This window comes from Frieseomelitta varia, unplaced genomic scaffold (genome assembly GCF_011392965.1).
Source record: "Frieseomelitta varia isolate USP_RPSP 00005682 unplaced genomic scaffold, Fvar_1.2 scaffold_644, whole genome shotgun sequence".
NCBI lineage: Eukaryota > Metazoa > Arthropoda > Insecta > Hymenoptera > Apidae > Frieseomelitta > Frieseomelitta varia.
The window spans coordinates 1-22,863 of record NW_025110417.1 but is presented as its reverse complement, the minus strand read 5'-3'; the positions used below and the strand labels follow the sequence as shown (position 1 = coordinate 22,863).

General features: G+C 33.9%; 1 protein-coding gene and 1 long non-coding RNA gene across 3 annotated transcripts; one reads left to right on the top strand and one right to left on the bottom strand.

The window, feature by feature from the left end:
* The first annotated feature begins 70 nt into the window (after positions 1 to 70).
* Positions 71 to 20,794, top strand: LOC122534858. Of its 2 annotated transcripts, none has more exons than XR_006308008.1 (3): positions 71 to 144; positions 5,289 to 5,389; positions 20,642 to 20,794. It is a non-coding gene; the product is annotated as an uncharacterized LOC122534858 (long non-coding RNA). The 2 variants fall into 2 exon arrangements; XR_006308007.1 differs by lacking the exon at positions 20,642 to 20,794 and adding an exon at positions 19,946 to 20,017.
* LOC122534843 (dynein axonemal heavy chain 7-like) lies at positions 523 to 21,804 on the bottom strand. The gene is made up of 46 exons (XM_043665839.1): positions 20,786 to 21,804; positions 20,260 to 20,417; positions 17,624 to 17,845; positions 17,233 to 17,530; positions 16,699 to 17,046; positions 16,288 to 16,553; positions 15,995 to 16,148; positions 15,646 to 15,872; positions 15,315 to 15,516; positions 14,881 to 15,118; positions 14,633 to 14,748; positions 14,190 to 14,468; positions 13,778 to 14,035; positions 13,414 to 13,698; positions 13,068 to 13,316; positions 12,619 to 12,964; positions 12,350 to 12,519; positions 12,112 to 12,243; positions 11,621 to 11,842; positions 11,089 to 11,540; positions 10,720 to 10,917; positions 10,267 to 10,414; positions 9,939 to 10,166; positions 9,654 to 9,844; positions 9,253 to 9,562; positions 8,893 to 9,138; positions 8,526 to 8,755; positions 8,112 to 8,331; positions 7,764 to 7,952; positions 6,759 to 7,133; positions 6,416 to 6,588; positions 6,007 to 6,252; positions 5,583 to 5,870; positions 5,239 to 5,430; positions 4,875 to 5,101; positions 4,255 to 4,625; positions 3,953 to 4,133; positions 3,693 to 3,881; positions 2,891 to 3,488; positions 2,580 to 2,790; positions 2,453 to 2,461; positions 2,206 to 2,226; positions 1,860 to 2,094; positions 1,635 to 1,786; positions 906 to 1,193; positions 523 to 798 (listed from the first exon to the last, which is right to left on the bottom strand). Exons 1-46 carry the CDS (start codon positions 21,200 to 21,202, stop codon positions 592 to 594), a joined length of 10,962 nt encoding a protein of 3,653 aa, XP_043521774.1. The 5' UTR covers positions 21,203 to 21,804; the 3' UTR covers positions 523 to 591.
* Between the last annotated feature and the right edge of the window lie 1,059 nt (positions 21,805 to 22,863).

Sequence of the window (22,863 nt, the reverse complement as noted above, 5' to 3'; positions counted from 1 at the left end):
ACAACATCGAAACACTATCCGAAAGTGACATTACACGGCAGCACCTGCCTCGATTAGCAGCCATCTTTAAATGGATTTTCTCGACACGACACGACACGACACATGACACGACACGACGTTATTACTTGTGCCATCTATAAAATTGTAAGTATGAGAATTTAAAATGTTCAATTCTTTGCAGTTACACACATGTATAAATATAATAAGAAATTTATTTAAATTTCAATGGGCTTTATTTGAGTATCTTGAAATTAACAGAAAGCTATTTCCTATATGTAATATTGCAAATACCACCGATTATTTGAATATTTATTTGCTCCTTAGGGTTTACAGGCATTGGAAATATATCGTACATCATATTGCACAAATGCACATGTAACTGTAACTTGATTGATCAAGTCTACATTTTTGAAGTTTTATTGGGTATTTGTTTGGGTATTTATAGCACACAATTTAGATATTGCATATAATTCTAAATATTATTACGTTTCTGAAGTCAGATAATATATATATATAATTTTTTAATTAGAAATTTAATTGATTGATGTGTTTTAAAGATGAATTTAAGAGAAAGAAATGAAAAAATAGTTTTTATTCAGAGAGCTGACAAAGCAGTGCGACTCCTCTCATAACCCAATGTTCTTGTGATTTCAATGTAGGTAAAGTTATAGCGATAACAAAATTTGTTGAATGTCCAGTGGTTGATAATACTCCTCGTCTTTCGCTAGTTTTATATACAGGACATTCGTATGTTACTCTTTCTTTTATATCTTCTTTTTTCATGGGTAACAACCACATCTAAAACAACAACGACAACAATGAATTAGATAATAGGAGGAAAAATACAGATTTTTACGAAATATATATATATAGACTTAATAGATATATGTATACGTAATACTTACAGGAAGCATAGGTTCATAAAGTACTTTTGGCAAACTTTCGTCTAAAATCATTTGTTCCGTATTAAATCTAGCTCCATCTAAAAATAATCCGTGTATATAAACTCCATCCTCGGGAGGATGTTGTATGGATATTGTATCAGAATCTAATACAAAGAAGTCAAAAATTAAAAGGTCTATAGGTATTTGATATTTTCTCGCATAATTTTGCCTGGTCCCTGTGAGGAATGCTTGAGTAAAGTAGAACCCTGAGATCCAATAAATGTTCGGTGCTCCCTTTTCATACCATTCCTATAATAAAAGTAATTATATTCAATTTGGAGATTTAATTTAATCTACGTTTATATTGGACAACGCGGTTGAAACGAGCAGAAAGATTTACGTTCCGTAAGAAATCGATGAACAGTTTCAACTTTGAGATTGAGGCTGACAATTTGAATTTTGAACAACTTAAGGTCCGTCGAATTAGTCATTTGATCAAAAAGTTATTCGTTCTTAAAATATGTTAATAATCTTTTGTCTACCACATACAAATTATCTATAACAATTTCTGTATGTCACACTATGAAAAATTTAAAAATTTATCAAAATGTTGCATATACCTACAATACATATCAGTTTACACAATATACAATTTATCGAAATGATATTATAAATCGAAATGATTTATAAATTAAATCTAGATGAAAACGTTAATTTAAAAATATTTGATTGTAAGAAACGATATCTTACTTTAAAGAAATTTAAACGATTTAATAAATCGTGTACGTAACTACCAAGCGGCTTTAGCGATGGGTACGAATATTGTTGCCATAAAGCAGGTATCTTGTTCATTAAAATAGCATCATAGATATCTTCTAATTCAAATGACATGACGACAATACCTATATACAATTGTAAATAAAAATATGAGAAAATCGAAACGTAATGTAGAAAATTTGTTAAAAGTAGAAGGACCTTTAATAGCTCGTATAACATTTTCCAAACTGGCTTTAATATAGCTGAGAAGTTTGTTAAATCTTCCCATTTCTTGTATTAACACAGTATTCATACTCTGTTCGTAAGACATTGGGTATTTTTTAAGTGCCGACACAAGGTCATAGTCATCTGGCAATTTTTCTAAAATATCATTTGACATTCTAAGTACTATCTCATCGTTCGTGAATTGTCCAGTTGGAGACTCGATTCTCTCCTGCGGGTAAATGAAAATGAAATAAAAATGTATTGTAACTCGATCATTCGTTCCATTTGTTTCTATTAATTTTTCTATATTTATAATTTATAATTATATGTATTTACTAACCTGTCTCAATTGCCAGAGATCCTAATTCAGCGAAGACAGAACAGCGAGAATTGAAAAAATTATTTTTTCAAGTTGTTAAATACAGCGAGTGCAAATGAAATTATTTTGATTCAATGAGACATAAGATATTTATTTGTACTCACTGTATAAAGGTATAGAAATAATACATAGAAATAATGTTGGATGAAAAGCAAAAGCAGACAATCAGTAAGTAAATATCTATTTTAGTAATACACATTATACATACCACACGATCCTAAGCAAAGTCGCCGTGTAAAAATAAATAAATATGTATGTATATAAAAAGATTTAACCATATAAAAAGATTTAACCATATAAAAAGGATAAACTTAAAAAAAAAAAAAATAGATTACCTGAGTTAACAGAAGCGACGAAAATAAAAAGTTCGTTTCACGCTGATCCTTGATAATATCCGCATTTTCGTTCATCCCAAAAACACTCGGTTCCGTGATTAAGGGTAAATTTTTGGTGTATTCAACGAACGCTTCGTGTTCTCGTACGTTTGGGCAATAATAAATCGTCGAAGTATCATCGAAATAATAATATTTCTTGGCAAGTGATTCTCTAGAAAGGTTGAAATCATGAAAATTAGAAGAATTGGATACTACGTGTACTAGATATACATATGTAAAAATAATAGATATACACAGGTATATAAATTTACTCGCAATAAAATTTCGACAGAATAGTATTTAAAGTTCTGCGATCCCAATTATCTGTAACTCTTCCACCGTAGTTGCATTCTCCAGTCAAATACTTGAGAGCATCGAATTTCACATCTTCAAACTGATCAAGAAAAGCATGTAATTGTAAAACGCTGATTCGAAGATCGGTCTCGTTAAATTCGTATCTAATGTTCCAACCGATCGAGCCAAATTGTCGTCTTTCCTGGATCACAGCATGGAAAAAACACAACGAATAAAGAAGCTTCTTGAAGTTTTCAGTTTGAGAGCAAGATTCGAAAAAATCCGGATCACTAATCGGATCATTGGCGTACGATCTAATGATATTAGCCCTTAAACCTTTTGGTGGTTCATTTGTCATCTTTATACTGTTCTCTAGAACCGAGGTAGGAAAGTGTTCGGACGGGTAGCTTGTTAACCAAAGGCGAAACTCTGGGTGAATCGTATCGGGCATCAGACCTTCGCAAATTTTTTCCAACGTACTCATCCAACTGACAGCCAAGTGACAGTTTTGCAAAACAACCCAGTTACCAACTATCACAGCGGTTTGAATTATTTCCTCGGCAATTGGTCCTTGTCCTGTTCAATTCAAATATAACATGTAAGTTTAATAACGTTATCCGTATTGGGATGTAATCCGTGCAATGGAATCTGTGTATTCTCTGTATAATAATTATTCGTATAACGGTATCCGTGTATTCTCACGCTTTTTACGTTAAACGTAACAAAATATCGAAACAGAGATTTAGATTTGACGTAAGAGTGTCACTCATTGGACTGTACCTTGACCAAGAGAAATAGAGAAAAAGCGGTTGACGCTATAGCCTTGTTCATCCGCAAACGTGAGTAGTAATTGCGCTGGATCAGTACCGGGTGTCAATATAAATATCAGTGGAATGCAGCAATTTGAATCGGCATAAGTGGAAGCCAAGTCGAACGGTGGCGGTTCGATAAATTGCGAACCAAGTTCCGCTGTAAAAGTATCAGTGCGTAAGTTTAAGCTATTTAAAAAATCTGAAGTATCAAATATGGATGGATGATACCCTCAACGAAACTTTGTGCCGCTGGGAGAATTTTATCGGGACGAATGCATCTTAGTATCAACATTTTTTTAAATAGATCCAAATGTTGAAACGGCGAAGGGATGGCTTCGGTTTGTGGTTCCTTCGAGTCGAATAATCGTTTCCATTCGACGATATTATTAGTAAATGCTTCTCGAATACCCTGGAGTGGAATCGGAAAACGGATAGAAAGCCAGCTCTTTTAGCAAATCGTACACATATCTGCATGCAGTGTACGGTAACGATTTTGATTTTGAATGTCGAATTCACTTTTTCATACTAACTGAAAACTCTTGCACCTCGTCAAGATTACATAGTTCGTTCCACTGTTTAATCGGTAGCCATGCTGTCGGATTTACGTATGGATTATCGATACCGATTCCACCCGTCAACAAAAATATCCAATGCGATGGAGAAAGTTGCCCTCGTTGTTTAAGCAAATTGACCGTCAGTAACAAAGAAAACAGTAACTTGTCCTTCTCGAATAAAGATCTACAAATGTTCGCGTACAGGGAATACGTGAAATATTTCATAAGATCTTTTAATCGTTGTTCGACCGTCTCCGCTGGTTCCGTATGATCAATGGTCAGTTCAAACAAATTTACAAACCATGACAATGAATACTGATACATGGGATCGATATTTACCAAGACGGCTGAAACAATATTTCATTACTTTCAATCTGTCACTGTCTTTCAGTTTTATATTATCGTTTAGGTTTAGATAATGATTACGTCGTGTTTCGATAAAAAAGAAAGAAAAAAAAGGAAAAGAGAAAAGAATGTTCTTCTATTATAAGATAAAAAAAAGAAATAAAAGAAACCAGTATCTATTATGTGGGATTACCAAAAGCAAAAAGGGTGATCGTAGTTCATGTTTATGTAAAACAAATTAAGATTGATACCAGTGGTAAAAAACAATATGGTCGAATACACGGCGATAGACGTGTACTGCAATCTGGCTTCGTCGATTGATTTTTCTGTTTGTTCAGCTACTGTTTGTTTCACTTGAATTTCGTCGCTCAAATTTTTAGACGATGTTAAGATATCTATCGCTTCTTCGTCCTCCAGAATGTTACCCTCGGCAATCGATAATATTTCCAAGATTTTGTCCTCTGTTTCTCGCAACAGCCTAATTTTTAAACAAAAGAAAAGGAGACAGAATTTATACGCACGAATACAGTCGAAAAAATTACATATTACACAGTATGCATGTGTGCAATGTAAATATATACACATATATATATAAAAGTATGTACGCATATTTACCTTTTGTTTGCAGCTCCCTGCACAATCAAAACATTCTTTTCTGATTCCAGATCTGGTCTTTCCTTTGCTACAACAATGCCCAATAATTGGTCTTCCAATCCGGTTGGTGTTATCATAAAATTTAGCAACGTTACTTTGACCGCTATCTCTGGTAAGTAATGTGGATTTCTTAATCTTGTGGTAATGTACAGTCTAGTGAGAGAACAAAATGAGAAAGAGAGAGAGGGAGGGAGGGAGGGAGGGAGGAAGGAAGGAAGGGAAACAGAGAGAAAGAATAATTAAAACGGCGCAGTGCAATTTCGTCACGATGCGTCTTTTATCTAATAATCCACGAATCCACGCACCTAAAATTACTATTGTACTCGATAATTGCGTCACCAAATTTTATACAGAGCACACCAGCTTGCTTGAATGTTTCTTTAAGTAAAATCGGTTCGAGCATTGCGTCCAATTCTTCGTCAACATGTTCGAGAAGTACCGGTAATCCAAGTTGCAACGCGTTTTCCAACACTCGGCCGTAATCTGGCTGAGTTAGCCGAATAATATTCACGTTATTTTGTTTTTCCATGTTTTTTATCCACCTGTTGGCTTGACCTTGAGGATCTATTATAAGTGGCCACCTTCTTGCATTTCTATACGTTCGACGCAACCAATGCAGTTAAGGATTAGCGTTATAATAACAAACATCGCAGATTAAATCACGAAGAAGATATAAAAGAGAGAAGAAGAACTTTTTCGAAAATATTACGAAAGAATTTGCTTGCTTACTTGATGATAATACTGTTGTCGATCGAAAATGCATCGTTCGGAAGTCCGAAAATATTCCAAGACCTGATTAATACTGGGTCTCCAAGAATATCACGTAATTGAAAGTCTGAACTACAAATTACTTGTAAATCGGTACATCGTTTTACCCATAAAGCAATTTGTCGAAGACGAAACGGCATTGTGAATGGAGCTAGGTACGCGATTACGCCCGAGGCAATCACAACATCACCCATTAATCGCTGATATCTATTGTTATAAACGTTCACAACTTTTGTTATAAAATAAAGATTATATTATACGTACGTATGTATGTATATATATGTCATACAGTGTGTACATACCGTGTGAATTATGAAAATATGTATGCATCATATGCCTATGCATGTATGAAAAATAGAAAAAAATGTACCTTTCTCCTAAAGATTTCGCTGTATCGGACCAACGCGTGTATTCTCCACCCAGTCCTCCGATCAAGTCTTCGGCACGTTTTAGCTTAATTTCGCAGTCTGCCACTTTGTCGGACATTGCTTGAAAAGCCATTTTTCTTTGTTCCAAAAGATTTTCCAACGTTTTCAACCTTTCCTAAATTTTTTTAATATAACCCGCGATACATACATACATATTTTACATTGACTCGTCAGGAGAAAAAGCTTCTCAAATCGAACCATCAACTATTAACTATTAACTATTCACTATTCACTATTCGTTATTATTATATGGTAAATCAATATGGTGAAAAAGAATCGTTGTACCTGTACTTGTCGAAGTTGTTCTCGTTTTGCTTTTAAATTATTCATAGCTTCGTTGTAAACCTCCTGAGCTTCTGCCAGAGCTTTCTTTTTCGGAGCAACTACTTTCGATACTTTATCATATTCTGACATTGCGTATACCCATCGACACAATCCCTCGCATGCTGCTGACACTTTCTTTATCTTCTCAGGATTGAAATCCGGATTAGTCAAGTATTCCTTTCGAATTTTCTCAATCACCGCATCAGGAATATTATCTTTGTCAAAATTCAGTAACGAATCGAGGAATTTTACGTCGCTCAACATTCTAAGAGCTGCCCTCCAATAATCCTCGACGTATGTGCCGTCAGGTTGTTGAACTCTCTCTGGTTTTATTTGCTGTAGAAGAGAATATACACAGACAATAAAAATAAATGAGAGACGTCGTTTCTAGTCAATACGTTAAATATTTTCTTTTCGCTGCTACTGACGCACAGTCAGTCACTGTGCGTCGCGCGTCGCGTTCCTCCAAATGTCTGATCATAAAAGTCATTCTCTCAATTGCACGTAATTATTGTATTAGTGATAGCTACAATAATTCATATATTTGCAATGACAATGTTTACTTGGAAGCGAACAAAGATGTTTTTTTTGATTAAAGAAAATGTATAATTTCAGGGATGAGGGCAATTATTGGCCGTAGACTCGCTTTAACCATATTTTAAAATGATTGTAGTAACACAATCATTTTAAAGTATATCTATGTAGTTGTCAATAGCAGTGAATGCATCGAGTAATTAAAAAAGTGTTAAAGCGAGTCGCAATACAAATACGTGTACATTAATCAGTTAAGATATCTCATTTTCAAACATTTTGTTAGACTAATTTACTAATGTCGCATCCGTCTGGTTGAACAAGCTTTTTGTTTTCGTTCGTGGTGCGATAAAAAAAGACAAATGGATTTGGCGAGGCTAACGGCTAACTATATGTATATAAGTAACTATAGAAACTGAACAACAAATTTTCAACCTTGAGTACACAGACGCTTTCGACGATCAATCTCACTCCTTGCGGTGGTTTCTTCATCGCTCTTACTATGGCGATGTCAGCTGTCGTCAAAGTGTCTAATGCGGCTTGAGCACGTTTCAGAATCGGCATCGCTTCACTTAAATCAGCATCGCATTCTGCTTTAATTGCAGCTGCTTCGTTCGCATAAATCTATAAATCAAATAAATTATACAATCACTCGGAGTTACAATTAATTAGATATAGTTTTATCGTAGTTAAATCGTAGAATAATCGAAAATTGACAGAGTCAAGTCGTATCACGTAAATAAATAATTTGTCACGATGTCACGATATTTTAATTTATCTCACCTCAGCTGCACTTTCGTCGATTTTCACAATTTTCTCAAATTCCGCCACTTCTTGTCTTTCTCGATCAACTTCCTGCAACATTCTTTCGACATCTTGGGTGGCAGTTATTAGTTGCGGTTGCAACGATTTAAGAATCTCTTGCATCGTTACTACTTGTTTTTGCGTTTCATCTAACTGGCCCAAACCACGTTCATATCGAATTTTTGCCATCATTATTTCTCTAGTTTGTTAAAAAAAAAAAAAAAAAAAAATTCATTTGATGTCAATTTGGTATGAAATCTTAGTCTTAATCAAAGTATCAAACGCCGACACAAGCGTATCTTTTCGCACTTACACTACACGCATGTATGTATGTATGTATGCATGTATGTATGTATGTACATATGTATACACGTATCAGCAACGTTTACTTACTCTCGTTTTCTTGTCAACAGATCTTTAAATGTATTTATCATTTCAAGGTATGAAATTGGAGTGACGTAAACGTGTCTACCCAGTCGAATCAAGAACTCTGCGCTTGTATTTTGCGTGGAAACGTGAAAGAATTGACACATGTCAATACCGGCGGTTCTTTCGTCATCCGTCAATTCGATCGTCGACAGAAATTTAGTTGCAACCGCCAACAAAGCATCCTCTGGCCACGGCTTGAATAAAATATCACTATCATTATCATTGTCATTATTATCCTTTTATCAATTGTCATTGTTATTGTTGTTGTTACTTTATAGAAAAATGTCAAAAATGTACAAAATCAAAGATCGTATCAAACTTTTGCAAATACCTGGAGCCAATCAATGGCGCAACAGTTCACCAATGCCGGAAATTTCCTAATCCGATTGCGAAAATTACTTCCAATCGGAGACATCATTATCACGATGTGAAGTTGATCACGAGTTATCTGGACAAAGAGATTAAACAAAGCTACTGCGCTTCCATCCGTTTGCACTGCTCGGTCCCGCTGTCTGTCTATTTTCCTCATCTGTTCACATATTTCTGCCAGTTCTTCGGCAGTAAATATATTCGGTATCTAGATATTTCAGCCGTCATTGTCATATAATTCTATTTGAAAGAAATAAAGAAAAAGAAAAAGGAGAAGAAGGAAACAGAAGTGCGTTTATGTTTAGGAACGATATTGTCTTACCTCTCCAGAATTAAGCAGATTGCTAATGTCTTCGAGGAAGTTCTCGTGTTTAATTTGAGTGTCGGAAAAGAGGAAAGTGGAATGAAGATCGGTGGCAGTCGCACGTTTCAGTATTCCTTTTATATCTTCGTGCCATGCATGAGTTCCATATTGCTGAGTAACTTCAATTTGAAAAACATCGTAGTCGCATATATGCGAGGCTAGCCTGGTCAACGATTGCCTTCCTGTACCCCCGACTCCGACGAGAAGCGCGTGACTTCGTGGTTGTTTGATAATACGGGAAATTCGTGCCAAATGTTCAATAGCAAACCTAACGTTTTTTTTCATACGTTGTTCATTTCAAATCTCTTACATTCGGTCCAGTACTATATATTTAGAAATCATCATTTTGTCACATTTACCGGAATAACACCAAGTTCATCGGCTTTCTAGACATTGCATTGTATTCAGCCAAATAAGTTTCTACTATTTCTCGTAATTGCTCGAGATTTGAAACCTCTTGATACAGTCGCGTATCTATTTTTGTATCCCCGAAGTCGCAATACACTAAATTCCGAAGTTCTTGCTCGGTGATTATTGCTTGTGATTGTGACTTGAGTTCAATAGGAAAAATAGAAACAGATAGAGTATCGTTACCTATTATATCGTCAATGTTGGAAAATTAGATTTCTTTGCTTATTTCTTACTTCGTCATTCAAGATTTTTCCCTTCTGCGAGGGTAAAAGGTCCTCAAACAATTCTTCCATTAACACGTTCATTCGACTGTTCAAAGTAAGGCGTATTTGCTTCACTAGCCAAGAGATATCTTCTTGGTCTATCAAACGATCTCCAAAAACTCGTAGTGCCTCATGAACCCAGAGTCTTCTCATGTTGACTAAGCTTGGCATAGTTTCTGGGACGGATAACAGAACACCCTGTTGGATCAAAAGTAGATTTATATCGATTTTGATGATTTAAACAAACTGACATTAATCAAATAAGTGTTTGACGATTTAGAAGATAGAAAAATGATACCTGTATCACTTTGGAGAAGTCGCGAAGATTAAAGACATAATGACATTTGGCCGGCGTTGGTAAAAGATTCGAGAGACTCTCCTTATATATATCCAACGTGCCAAGAACGATTTCATCGATGCATGGATCAAACTCTTTACTGAATCCTCTAGAAAAAAACATTAATTTCAAAGAAGGAAAGTACGATAAAGTATAATGGACGAAACAAAGAAAGAGAAACAAAGAAAGGGAAAGAAAGAGAAGAAAAAAAAAGAAGAAGGAGAAACACGTCTGCTGCAAATTAGTAGAATATATTGCAGAATATATTGCCTACACAGTGAACAATGATGCACGCGCGCGCGCGCGCGCACGCACACACGTTATGTGTGTAAAATATATGTATACGTATATACATATATATATATATATATATATATATATATATATATATATATATGGAAAATTTGTACAAACCTTGTATCAAGATGCCAGAGAACGATTTTACTAAATATCATAGTCATTACTTCGTCTTCGAATTCCGATATCGTTAAAACGACAAAGTGTCTTTTAAATCGAGGTGTAACGTCTCTTCCACCACGATATGGCGGAGCCATAGCACACATTAGATGAACATCGATCAATTTTATCATACTTTTCTCTTTTCTGTCGAACCTGTAACAAGTTTCCAACACCGATGCGACGTACGGAAAAATGAATGTCGTTGTCTAGTCTAGTACACATAAAGAAAAGAGAGAGAGAGAGAGAGAGAGAGAGAGAGAGAGAGAGAGAGAGAGAGAGAGAGAGAGAGAGAACAAAATCATTTCTTATCTTTTCTTTTTTTACCATTCTCCGTGATCTAGCCATTGACGTAACAATTCGATCGGAGGTTGTGCTCCGTAAATTTCTTTCATTGGCATTGAAAGATCATCGACAAAAATGATCCACCGTTTACCTATAGGCGCTCCGTAAACACCTTTGCGTCGTCTATCCAGTTTTTCCATAATCGTATCTTGGGTTTGATTCGCCGTAGTTTGTGCGGAGAAATTTATGATTAATGGTTTATTCACTGCAGGATTATTTTTCTTTAATAAAAAATCAATGGTATAGACCGACTTTCCAGTTCCAGTAGGGCCTACGAATAGCACTGGTTTCCCGTTAGCCACTAACAAACGAAATAGGGCTGTGTATCGTATCGTCTCGATGGTAGGTACTATTATTTGATTCACAGGAATGTCACGAGGAATCGGTGGAGTGTCAAGCAATTCATCGGACCATAGTTTCCATTTTCCTTTGCCCTGATCGCAAGCACCACCGATAAATTTAAAAAATTACACGTTTATTACAGCTTACTTAATTTCAATCATCTTCAACTTACCTCTTTAATAAATCTGTAATCAAAGACAAGACCATCTCGTGGCATAACAAATATATATGGTTTTAAAGGTGGTTCTATTGGTTTCGGCAACCCGAATATTTCCACTAAATCTAAAGGAAAATTTCTTTCGAGAAAGCCACGAAAGAGAACGCTGAATTGCTCTCTCGACTTTACATTCAGTGTACCTCCTAGTCCCCAGATACACGAAAAGAAAAATGAACCCTAAAAATTTTCAACTTTGATTGATGAGGACAAAATAGTCTCAAACAAAATAGTCAAATAATTTAAACTACTACTACTACTATCTCTGCTATCGTCATTGTTATCATCATCATCATCATCATCATCATCATCATCATCATCATCATCATCATTATTATTATTATTATTATTATTATTATTGCTTTTATTATTCAAAACACATATAAATATGTATATACATATGTATGTACATATGTACATACATATATGTATACACGATCCAGTCTAACCTCGAGTTGTGCTCGTAGATCCAATTCGTCGATATCTTTGGCAACTTTCACGTCGCGATATTCATCGAGAAAACAATCCATTAGATACGTCAATGAACGCACAAGATTTGTATCCGGCATTGGACAAATTTTCTGTAATATTGAAACGTTAAAGCTAAAACGTTCGAACTAGAATAAACGATATACGTATTTACGTAAACTAATAACGCAATACACGAAAGGCATTAAGAATGAAAACCTGAACATATTCATAGTGTGACCAGTGAATTATAGGGTCACAAAATCTTTGAAATAACGACTCATACAGAAAGTTTTTTAACCACGTATTTATCACAGGCGGGGTATCAGCTATCCAAGATTTAAGCACAAGATTCCAACCAAGTGCGTCTGGTTCCATGTAAATCATTCCTACGTCCCAGGGAAATGACAAAATACGATTGATGAATTACGTGAAAGAAGAATACCAGCTGGAAAAGAACAAATGGAATAATACGGGGGAAAACATACCACAGCGAGAAACTGTGGCAGGTGAAGCATGTTCTAAATCCATCGTTTCGAATATCAAATTTGTATACGGTGCTAGTTGAATAATTTCTCCACTCATTAAACAAAGTTTCTTGTTATCGTCCAGTACAGTGTTCATACTTTCGATCCATACCGCGTCTATCGGTCCATCAAAAATCAACCACTTGCGATTTTCGTTGGTCGATGTTGCAAAAGCACGATAACTGATGGCCAAAACACCATCGGACCATTCGCGAGATATCGGATCGAATTGCCCATATAACTGACCCAATGTAACAGCTTTAGGATTCATTACAAACATTTCTACTTTATGTTCGTTTATCAGGTTCTGAAATATACATATATACTTATATATATATATTTTTTTTTTTCTTGAAAAGAAAACGAGTAAAACCATACTATTTAAACTTGCAAACGAACAAATAACTTACTCGTTCTTCGCAAAGTTTTAACGCGTTAGCCAGAACATTATACGCTGCTGTCTTTCCAGCAAATGGAAAGCCAACAATCATAAATCCATGTCGAATGATCATCATCTCGTATATTTGTTGTATTTTTTCCAAAAACCAGGCGTTACATTGTAAATTCGAAGCCGAGCAAGCATCATAAATACATGTATTCAAGTCGGTATAGTCTGGCTCTGGAAGTTCAATACCAGGAAAGAGATCCGACATGATACCCTAAATTGAACAAATCGACAATATGAAATTGAAAAAATGAAGAAACAGAGAGAGAGAGAGAGAGAGAGAGGGAGAGAGGAGCTCAATAAATGCATACGTTGAATAATGGCAAGTCTTCGCCAAGAAATTTAGGCAAATTCACGTCTTTGATGCTACGCAATATTAAAATATTCTCATTTTCTTCTGGATATCTTATTTTTAAATTGCCAGCAGCTATCAGAACAGATTTTACTGCCCTCATCCCATAATCGTAATGATTTTGACTCGACAGTTGTTCCGAGCATAGCCTATAAGCTGTTACGATCTTTATTGAAAGCGGTCGTGCCTCATAAAATCCATACGAGTACAATGTATTTTCAGCTATCAGAGCGTAATCTGGCACCTAAAAAATGAATAAAAATTATTTTCCACATTTTTTGGCAGTTTGGTTTTTCTCTTTATAATAATTATTCCGTACTAACCATCATTGCTACTGGACGAAACAGGGCTTTTAAATTATCGGGAAGTTCAGTTCTTCCAGCATAGCCAGGATTCATTGTAATGAAAACAGCACAAGTAGGATCCAATTTGATTTCGGTATTTTCGAAATCTAGCTTGGTCAATCCAGCGTTAATAGCTCGTTGAATCGTTAGAATCTGTTGAGCCACTACTGATAACACTTCGAGATCTATCCGATTAAATTCATCGAAACAAGACCACGCTCCAGTACTTGCTAATCCCTACAGAAGATTTTCACATTTGTCATTGCATTACTGACTGTGCTCATAACGTATCATATTATATAATTATATGATGATTGTACATATGATACGCATATGACAAACTCGACTGAAACAGATGGAATTAATAGACCTAAATTAATCAACAATTTACCTTAAAAAATTTACCCAGAGCGATGTAATCGAGACCTTCCGAGCAATTGAATACAACGCATTGCTTTGCTACAGCCTTAGCTAAGTCCTTAGTAGTTTCGGTTTTTCCAGTTCCCGCCGGACCTTCGGGCGCGCCGCCAAGATGTAAGCTTAGCGCGCTAAACAGCGTTCGATAACATCTATCGGTCAACGGTGTTATGACCAATCTAGATGTGTTACCCAAGTACTCGTACGCATACTTTAACGACGTATTTATCATCGTTGACCATAAATCTTCGTCCTAGACAGTACATGAATAAATTATAAAATTATACTAATGGATATATATGCATACATACACGACGATGTATTATGTAAATATGTACATGTACACGCAACGATACTATTTTTTACTTTTTTTACTTTTTTTACTTTTTTTACTTTTTTCCGTGTATTTTTACCTACCATCCAATAGTACCTCAATTGAGCCAACCACTTGAAATCAGTAGCAGTGATGACCCGTTCTTTGTACAATTCTGCTACAACATCTCGGCTATGGACATCCATTGTAACCAATGCCTCTGAAATCAGTTGTATATTAATTGAATTAGCCATATATGTATATGTACATATATCGCATAAAGATAATGAAATTTTGAATTTTAATTTCCATTAGTTGTATGTATTTTATGTCCCAACGTATCCTTTCATACCTAATGTTATACGATTTTGCATTGACAATGTACCACGTACTAGTTTAACTATTTCATTCAATTCGTTCGTACAATTGTCGACATACTTCTTCAAATCCATCAAATCCATCTTAGACAACACTGCCGTCACATCAGCTGTCCAATAAAGCTTACTTATACAGAGAATAGTCTGACCAGGCCATTCTAATGCCCATTTTGATCTGATTTGCTTTAAATACGCATCCTTTGCTAGCACCACCTATTAAAGATGTTGGAACTAAATTCTGGAAATCTTTCAAAGTGTAAATAATATTTCATATTTTTGTATTTCTCTCGTTTCTTCTACTTTTTCTTTCTTTTTTTTTTTTTTTTTTTTTTTTTTTTTTTTTTTTTTTTTCTTAACGGAATTTTAATGGGAATGCAGATACATTGTCGTTTCACCGATTTCTGTTCACCTGTGCTTTAACGCTCTTCTTCATCGAGGATTCTAGTTCGAGTAACCACTTTTCAACCTGACCACGAGCTGCCGTTGTGTCGATAATGTCTTGGAGAATAATCTCCTCTCCTTCGGAGGATTTTATAATTGTTATTTCCAAATCGACCGTGAAGTTTACTTGTGCAATTCCTTCGAAGCATTTTTTTAGATGCGGCTGTACTCTAATACAATACATCGAGACAAAACAAAAGTCAACAAATGTTCACGTATAATTACATTAGAATATATACATACATGAATTACATTAGAACAAATCGATTACAATATGAACTAAAATTTTAAAATTATACCTGGTAGGATCTTTTGTTTCTGACAATATTTCCAAAAGTTCATCGTTGGACAAAAAGAAAAATCTCGGAAAATATAATCTTTTCTTTTCCAAATAGGCAGTAAGTCCTTTTTGTACTAGATCTAGTAAATTTATACATTTTTTCAATCGTTCAAGCATTTTGTCGATTTCAACGACCGACATAACTCGAGGATCCGCTGCTACAGATGACATAATTTCTCTCCAAATCTGTATGTAATTAATAACCACCGTTTTACTATTTTCCTTGCCTTTTTGCATGGAAATTAAATTATCAAACAAGCAAGCTTAAGAATGAAAACATTACGAAAACAACAGGTACATTGGTATACCTTATCCACAGCACTGAAACGTCGTCCTTCCTCTGGCATTTGCTGCTGAATATCAGGTGACGAAAATATCGGCTCAAGGTACATCCATATTGCTTGGACTTGCAACCAATGATCGATGATACTTTGTAACAAGAGTAGCTTCGATTCCCAATCTCTGTGTATATATATATATATATAATACAATGAAAAATAATCGTTATCTGTTGGTTATTCTGGTGCGAATATTCCCGAATCGCGATGCAACGCGGTGCAAAGTGGAATCGGCAAAATAAACATAGTTGAAAGTTACTAACAAAGTCTCCTTCTCAAATGGTTTGATGTAAAGAGAATTTTTCATAGTTTGAGTCTTAATCAAGTGATCGTCCAAAAGTAATTGTATGTCATCAATGCTTGCAATTACGTAGGTGCCTGTATCGCGATAAGGATTAACCACGAATGCGATTTCTGTCCAATCAAGATGCATTCGAGCGAGTGCTCTTTCCAAGTTCCCTTCCTTTGTTGCTGCTTCCGATATTGCTTCGAATTTTGTAACGTAATCAGCTAAACCGTAATCGAGGATCTGCAAAGTATACAGTTTTACGTCCTACATATATATGACGTCCTATATATATATGTATATATGAAACACGTCGTCGAATAATCGAATCGAACAGATTCGAACGGATTCGAATAGATTCGTTAAAAAGGAAAAGAATATGTGTTACTTTGGCAAGCGTCATCGACTCGTCAACTTTTATAGGAAAACCAACAATTTCCGATATTTGTTCCCAGTGTCGACTCTTTAGGGAAGGATTTCCAAGAGTAGCAATTACAGGCATGTGTTCTTTGAATTCTTCTATTTTTGTTCGTATGGTTTCAACGAGCCTTTTTGCTTTTGGTTCTTGTATAGATTTTTCTAACTTGTAGATTGTTCTGTAAGCAACTGCTGTCGCTGTTTCGATCGCCTCTGGTTCATAAGAACCTATCATCGAATTCATCCACGTGTCATAGTTTGTTAAAAATTCGCATGTCGTATCGTACAATCTTTTATATGGCACCAATTTATCCGCTGTCTAACAAACATTAATGTTAATAGACATTCCGCATAAATGCGTAAAATTACGAGCATACCTCGCAACGGTGATAGCAACAATTTTTTTTGTTATATGTTTGTACACGTACACGTACATATATACATACCTTATACGGTAATTACTTATACGTGTAATTATTCTGCTATATCTGCATATGTAACTTACTGTTTTTCGTAAAGGATACTGAGACAGTTCCCAACCAAATAGTTCCTCTTCTTCGTTAAATTCATCAATTGTATCCATCGCGGTGATCAGTTTGTTCTCCAGGCGATCAGCTTTCTTCTTATATCGATATATTTCCTCGATGTTACCCCAATATTGTAATTCGTTGCAATGTTTCGCATATATTTCAAGTTCTCGTTCAAGTTGTTCTATCTTTTTCTTAAGGATATTTTGGAACTCTCCAATTTTACTCATAACTATCGCTCGGTGTTGCTCGAAGATATCCGCAAGTTTGTAATACCTTGTGTCACGTTCAATAAATAAGTTTGATTTATTCTTTTTTTTCTTCTTCTTCTTCTTCTTCTTCTATTCTTTGCCACTTTATCACACTTACCATTGAAAAGCAAAATTATTGATTTTCAACTCAACAGGACTTAGGATGGAATAATCTGATAAAACAAGTATATATTTGATAATTTCTTTTAGTCGATTTTCAAGTTCACTAGCAGTTTCTGTTTCCGTGATATTTATAAATTTTCGAAGATCAATCAATTCCCTGGTATTTATTGGAACTCTTAGCGCACGATCTACGATGCGTTGATATTCATTCCCTATGCTAATGTCAGATATTACAATATTTAGTTTTAGTTTGATATTGGTATTATAAAATTAATATAACGCAAATGTATAAATATATTTAGAATGTATGTACATATCACAGTAAAAAGGAATAATCGCTTACGCTCTAGATTTTTGTTGATACTCGCTGATCATTTTACCAATCAATTCCTCTTTAAGTTTCAAAGCTACAGAGGCGATATACTTGATAATCTCTCCACGGTGAATAATGAAGAACCCAGCAAAATAAGTTCGATTATACTCGACTTTTACAAAACGGGACAAACGATCATAATTTGCGATTAAGGTGTGATACTTTTCAAAATTTTCAGCTGTATCATATCTTAAGAATTCTTGTACTTTATCGGTTTCTGAATCGTTTATAAAAGTGGCATACTTTTCAAATTCACTCAGCTGCTTGATCGGGCCAACTTTCTCTCTATCGATCAGTTGTCCAATTTCTTCTGCATGTTTCTTTAAACATTCTTGCGATATATACGGCTATAGTTATGATAAATTAATCGCATGTTTATCCAAAGGATAACGAGAAAATCTATTAGGTAGATATTTGAAAAACAAATAGAGAATTATTTGAAAAATACCTGGAGTAATTTTCGATCGATAACGATTGAGCTAATATTCAGTAGTGTTTCGATACGTGGAAGTGTACTGATTGTTTCTCCCAATAAATTCAGTATCGTTGAAAATGTTTCTGAAAAGACTTTGAATGTTGGTTCGAATAATGTGTTTGAATTTCGTACCGTCACCTTGATGTTAAAGCCGCGACACGTATTCTGCGGGTGATAATAAATGATACTGAACTTTAAAGTGACAAATTTTTATTTGAGAAAGTTTGATTTTTTTCACTTACGTTTCTGTTGTAAAGATAATCGAGATATTCTTCTATAGAGCGCAAATAAACTTCTCGCAACTGACCTTCCATAATGAAACCGATACAATTGAAAAATCGACGATAACCTGATGTGTCACCTGTCACTGTCAATGGTAACTCGTTTCGTTCGAATGCCTAGATCCAAATAAGACATGTATTATTTCTACATACCCCTTTAAACGGCTTAAATAGTTATGTTTCATACTTGCATACAGCGTATTATTTAATAAAAAAAAAAAAAGAAAAGATTCTTTTTCCTATAATATGCTTCCTCAAAACTTGGCCAGTCGTGCATCGTAAAAAGAATTGAGATACACGTAATATCACATTTATCATAGTAAGCTAGTACAATACAGTCTTTCCATATCAATCGAATTTACTTAAATATTTTTAAAGCGTTCATCGAATCTTTTTTGTGTCTCTGATCTCAGGAGAAACATCTTTTTTAATTAAACATCTTGGATCTTTCAGACAGAGGACCTATTTTTTATGCAGCAAAAATTTTCAAACAGCAACTCGACAGTTTCCATGAAAAAAATATCTACGTATCTTGTGTAATTATATATGAAAATAATTTAATATATCATACATATTACGTGATGTAATTTACATCCTTTTATGCATATAATGTCTTATATTGTAATATTTTGATTTTTACGTAATGAATAATAACGATCCATCTGTGTATATATGCATGTCACACGTTAGGATTAAGAACGACAGAAATTTAAGGAATTCTATCTCGTGAATTTTCATCGCGTAACTCTGATATTCATTGCTTAATTAATAATTTGCTTAACGAAAAAGAAATAAGGAGAAACTTTAATCTTCAAGATTAATTCAGTGGATTTAGTTACAAACAAAATTTTCTATGTTTTTACAAACGTTTGAATCTTTATAAATTTTTTGAAGAAAAGTTAAGTACCCAAATTTTGCATTCTGTTTTCAACATGATGTTAAAATGTCTTTGAGAAACAACGAACTGCGAGTGCATGTTGTACAATTTTTTTCATCACTTGTAACAGTTTAAAATATCATTATGTACAAGTTTTTATCGAGTATCTGAATTCTTTGCGGGTAAATAAATATATATATATATATATATATATATATATATATATATATATATAATGTTACGTAATACCGCAATTAAAATTCCTTGAATTTTCGGTAACCAATGCTTTACAAGTTCCTCTCTTATTCCAGAGCACATCTTTGAAATGATTCTTTCGAAACTGCCAAGATCGTACGATGTCTCGCGTGCTGCCAATTCTCTTCCATTTATGAGTTTACAGTCACTATTATATCAAATAGTTGATTAATTAGGCTGAAGTGCATAACAGTAGGCAATTATGTTCTAGCAACAGGTTTAATTTGTCATTGTTTAGATTAGTGTTATCCAAACTTATACAATTGATTATTACAAAAAAAGAAAGGAGACCTTATTACATTCGATATTAGGAGAAAATTGTGCAAAGAAACTCAATCGTGAATAGCTTTTGATTAAATAAGAAACCAACCTGAATTCGCGATACCAATAGTCGAAAATTCGTCGTACAACAGGACGATATAATATAATTCTTCTTTCAAGCTTTGCTCTGTTCCATCGATAGTTAACTTCGTGTTCTTTCGGAAATCGTATTCTTTCGAATTGTTCATTTTTTTCAAATGCAGTAAACTAGAAATCAAAGTATCATTCTATCTTATTATTCTCATTCACTCTCTTTCCGTCAATAGATAAATGTTAAGAGATTAATACGTCAATTAATACATCAAGTCCTTTAAGTGACTTCATTAATATGCGGAATGTGCAATACGACGTTATTACAATTATCATCACACTTATTGTTATTACTTGGTAATAAAAGCCAAGTAGAAAACGAATATATTCTCTGTCGACAGAATTCGAGAATCCTCAATGACACACGGATCCTGCCGACTCAATAACCAGAGCCACTGTTCAATTGTGAATATCTATCAACTGTGAATATCTATCAATTTACGAGGAAATTTATAAATTAAAAAAACGGTGTATGCGGAACGTACCTGTCCTAATGAAGAGTATATCGAGTCTCCGATAACGAATTCTATAACTGACTTCTTCACATTCAATATGTATCCCTCCTTCACTTCCTTCACTAAACGATTTACTGATTCTTTAAATTTGTCTTTCCATTTGGTTGGGATACGTTTCAGTATATTTTTTAAAAGATCGGCATCCATTGATCCTACGTAAGTATCATCGATGCCTTGTGTCAAATAATAGTAGTACCGTAAAATATCATCGTTATTTTCTACAATTATGTTCTTTTCCGCCTCCTCTCCTTCTCCTATTTCATCTATACACGTATCAATCTTATAAAACACTTTTTCTTTTTCTCTCTTTCTTCTCTGCTTTATTACATCAATAAGCCGAGCACGAAACTTTTCTCTTTCTTGGCACAGTGATAAATATTTATACATATTTTTAAAATATCTTTCTACAATTCGAGCAATGTCACCGTACGATATGAATCGGCCTCGCTTGACAAATATGTACTTGATATTCTACTTCTTTCCAAAATCGAACGTAACACAGATATAAATACAGACGTCTACTGGTTTTCTAGAACCACGTAAAATAAAAATATTGCAGCTTGCATCATAAAATATAAAATGTCTGCTTGAAAATCGTAACTATGTAGCTATATATGTAAATAGTTACTGCGTAGAAATGAGTTAAATCGATCAGGTTGATTTGTTAACAATCGAATAAGTCGCACATGACACAAATTACTATAACGTATTAAACGATGAATCGATAAGTATAAGACATAATGTTGTGTCGAATATTTCTACGAAATAAAATTACAATCTATCATTGTTTATTTTTCTTTTTTTGCACTCGTATTGTTGTAGTCATACTTGGAATCAAGAAATAGCTGTTTTCAAATAATAATTTGCTAACCTAGAAAGTACATACATACATAAGTTCTGTTTTCCCCAAAGATTTGCGTCTAAATTACAAACGACTAATATGTATCTGGATTTATTCAAATTTTTAATTTGAAAATATGATCATTTTTAAATGATTATCGATTTTTGTATATGTACAATATGTATGTATGTGTGTGTGTGTATATATATATATATATATATATATATATATATATATATATATATAGTGTGATCAAAAACTATTTGTACATAATTTATTAAACTTTGTATATAATTATAATATATGTATATATTCACAATGTAATATGTAATATATTCGAATAACGTGACAGATGGAAAATAAATACATAGAAATTAGAATGTTTTAAGAATAAAGAATGTCTAAGTATTTACTATGTAATCTACATACATATAAATTTACTTTCATCCCTCCAAAACATCTATCTAATATCTGTTTTTGTTCTCGCAGACTGAATACAAATTACAAATTATTTTTCATTTGTACATTTAGTCTGTTTTCTATTTGATAAGTGAATTACAATACATACATAAGTAAAATGTCTAAACAAAATTTTAATTAAAAGTTTAACATGCAGCTTATTAACGTCCTTTTATTTACACTTACTATATATATAGTATTAACAGATATTAACGCGAAATTAATAATTGCATCTGTTATATATAACTTAAGAGTCACTGAGTCTATACATACATATGTACGTACGTATATATATTCGCAAATATTCATATATTTAATATATTATTACGTGCTGTTCTTATTTTTTGTTTTTGAACTTTGTATGTACCATTAAAAAGTTTTATTAATTTTCTCCAATCTTTCGTTATTGGTAATAAAATCACAACAAAAAAGTTGCGATTTAATATGTTTATGTAAATAAATTCGTATGCATAGAATATATTCTTTTTGATTGTCAGTCAATAGGCTTTTTTTTTACTTTTGATCCCGCATCAAATAATTGTACAATAAATTTACACATCAATTTTTGATATCTTCCTCTTTATCTACTTGTTTGTCTCTCTCTGTCTCTGTCTGTCTGTCTGTTTGTCTATCTGTCTGTCTCTGTCTGTCTGTCTGTCTCTCACTTTCTCTCTCTCTCTCTCTCTCTCTCTCTCTCTCTCTCTCTCTCTCTCATATCTCATTTTTTTTCTTTTAATTAAATCGCCAT